This window comes from Vombatus ursinus, unplaced genomic scaffold (assembly GCF_900497805.2).
Source record: "Vombatus ursinus unplaced genomic scaffold, bare-nosed wombat genome assembly UNPS02014910.1, whole genome shotgun sequence".
NCBI classification, from domain to species: domain Eukaryota; kingdom Metazoa; phylum Chordata; class Mammalia; order Diprotodontia; family Vombatidae; genus Vombatus; species Vombatus ursinus.
In genome coordinates, this window is record NW_020954688.1 from 648,558 (window position 1) to 650,571 (window position 2,014).

The following is a 2,014-nucleotide window of genomic DNA, read 5'->3' on the forward strand; positions in this document are numbered from 1 at the left end:
TTATTTGAGCCATTTTCTATTTAGCTAGTGAGAAGTGAAGTAATTTAAATGGCTAATAAATATCTAAGGTGAAGTTGAAGTCCAAATTCCCTTACTCCCAAGTTGGGCACTCTTTCCATTTTGCCATATTGCCACTCTGGCGAAGAAACTGAAGCCTTAAATGGTGAATTGACTTACCCAAAGTCAGTCAGCTTGCTACTAGGAAAGCTAAGACTACAATTTCTCTCTTCCAGCTCTACATCCAGTTCTCTCTCTCTCTCTCTCTCTCTCCCTCTCTCTCTCTTTCTCTCTCTCTCTCTCTCTCTTTCCCCCTCCTCTAAACAATTATCTCTTTTCTAGGGATGAAGGAGCTGAGATTCAGAAGAAATTAAGTAATTTGTCCAAAGTCATAAAAATGTGCTGGACCTGGAATGAAATGCCTTTTATCTTGCCTTGACAATTTATTTTTTTAAATCACTTAGCATCTTTTTTAAAAAATCACTTTTAATATCACTTTATCGAAACTGCTGAGTCACTTTGTAATTCTTCTAAACTTCAAAAATTACCCCCTGTTTCTTTTCTGGACCACAGCCAGATCCTACAACCAGTTGTTTCAGAGCTCCTTTCACATCTTTGTTCCTCAGAGTATAGATGAGTGGGTTCAGCATAGGTGTCACCACAGTGTAGAAGAGAGCAACAAACTTACCCTGTTCATGTGAACTACTCTTAGCTGGTTGAAGATACATGAAGATGATGCTCCCATAAAATAGGAACACTACCACCAAGTGGGAAGAGCAGGTGTTAAATGCCTTGTGTCTCCCCTCAGTGGATTTGATCCTCAGCACAGCCCGAGCAATCTGACTGTACGAAACCAGGATGAGTCCCAGAGGCAATACCACAAAGATGAAGCTGGCTACATACATCTCTACCTCATTGAGACTGGTGTCCACACAGGCTAGCTGCATGATAAGAGGCATCTCACAGAAGAAGTGGTCAATATGGTTGTGACCACACAGAGGCAGTAGTACTGTGAGTGTTGAGCCTAGTAGAGAGGTAGAAAGGCCACCAAGCCATGCAGTTGAAGCTAGGCCCCAGCAGACCCATGAATTCATGATGATAGTATAGTGGAGGGGCTGGCAGATAGCAACATAGCGGTCATAGGACATGACTGCTAGGAGGACACACTCAGTACCCCCCAACCAATGGGAAATATAAAACTGGACCACACAACCAGCATGGCTAATTGTCTTCTCTGGTCCCCAGAGGTTGACGAGCAGTTGAGGGACAATACTAGTAGTGAAGGTGATGTCTAAGAAAGAGAGGTTGGTGAGGAAGAAGTACATGGGAGTGTGAAGCCTGACATCTAAGTGTGATACCAGCATGATGGTGGCATTTCCCAAAAGGGTCAACACATAGAAAATTGAGACAAATATGAAAAGAATTATCTCCAGTAATGGTCGGTCAGAGAAGCCCAATAATAAAAAGCCTTCTGGGATGCTTATGTTGACTTCTTCCATTATTCTTAAATGGAAGGGCACACTGGAAGAAAAGAGGAAAACATGATCAAAATTATTGCTTCACATCTAGGTGCACAGAGTCCCAAATGATGAGGAGATCATGTGAGAGGTTTGCTACTTCTGGTCATACAGATCAGGTGTCTCTGATGACATCCTTTACAAAATTTGTACTGGTCAACTTTTATTTGACAATGCTTTAAAACCTACTCACACCCACTTCTCTGATGGCTTTTGAGATAATCTTCAGCTTTAATTCTTCAGAGACTAACAGGTCTATAGAATTCCCATATATGACATTCCATCACCTATTTCATGCCTTTGCACAGACTCTTCCAGTCATCCCATGACTCGAATCTACTCCTTATTTACTTACCTGTTCTTCAGAGAGGCCTCAACGTCCTTCAAGAATCAGCTCAAGTACCATGTCATAAATAAAGTTTATTCTGATCCCTCCAGTTGATAGTGCCTTGCCCTCTCCAATTACTTTGAATTTACTTTATATTTTACAATTACTTTTG

General features: G+C 41.4%; 1 protein-coding gene across 1 annotated transcript; it reads right to left on the bottom strand.

The window, feature by feature from the left end:
* Positions 1-527: 527 nt before the first annotated feature.
* LOC114029181 (olfactory receptor 2C3-like) lies at positions 528-1,499 on the bottom strand. The gene has a single exon (XM_027843538.1). The coding sequence runs from the start codon at positions 1,494-1,496 to the stop codon at positions 528-530; it is 969 nt and encodes a 322-aa protein (XP_027699339.1). The 5' UTR covers positions 1,497-1,499.
* Between the last annotated feature and the right edge of the window lie 515 nt (positions 1,500-2,014).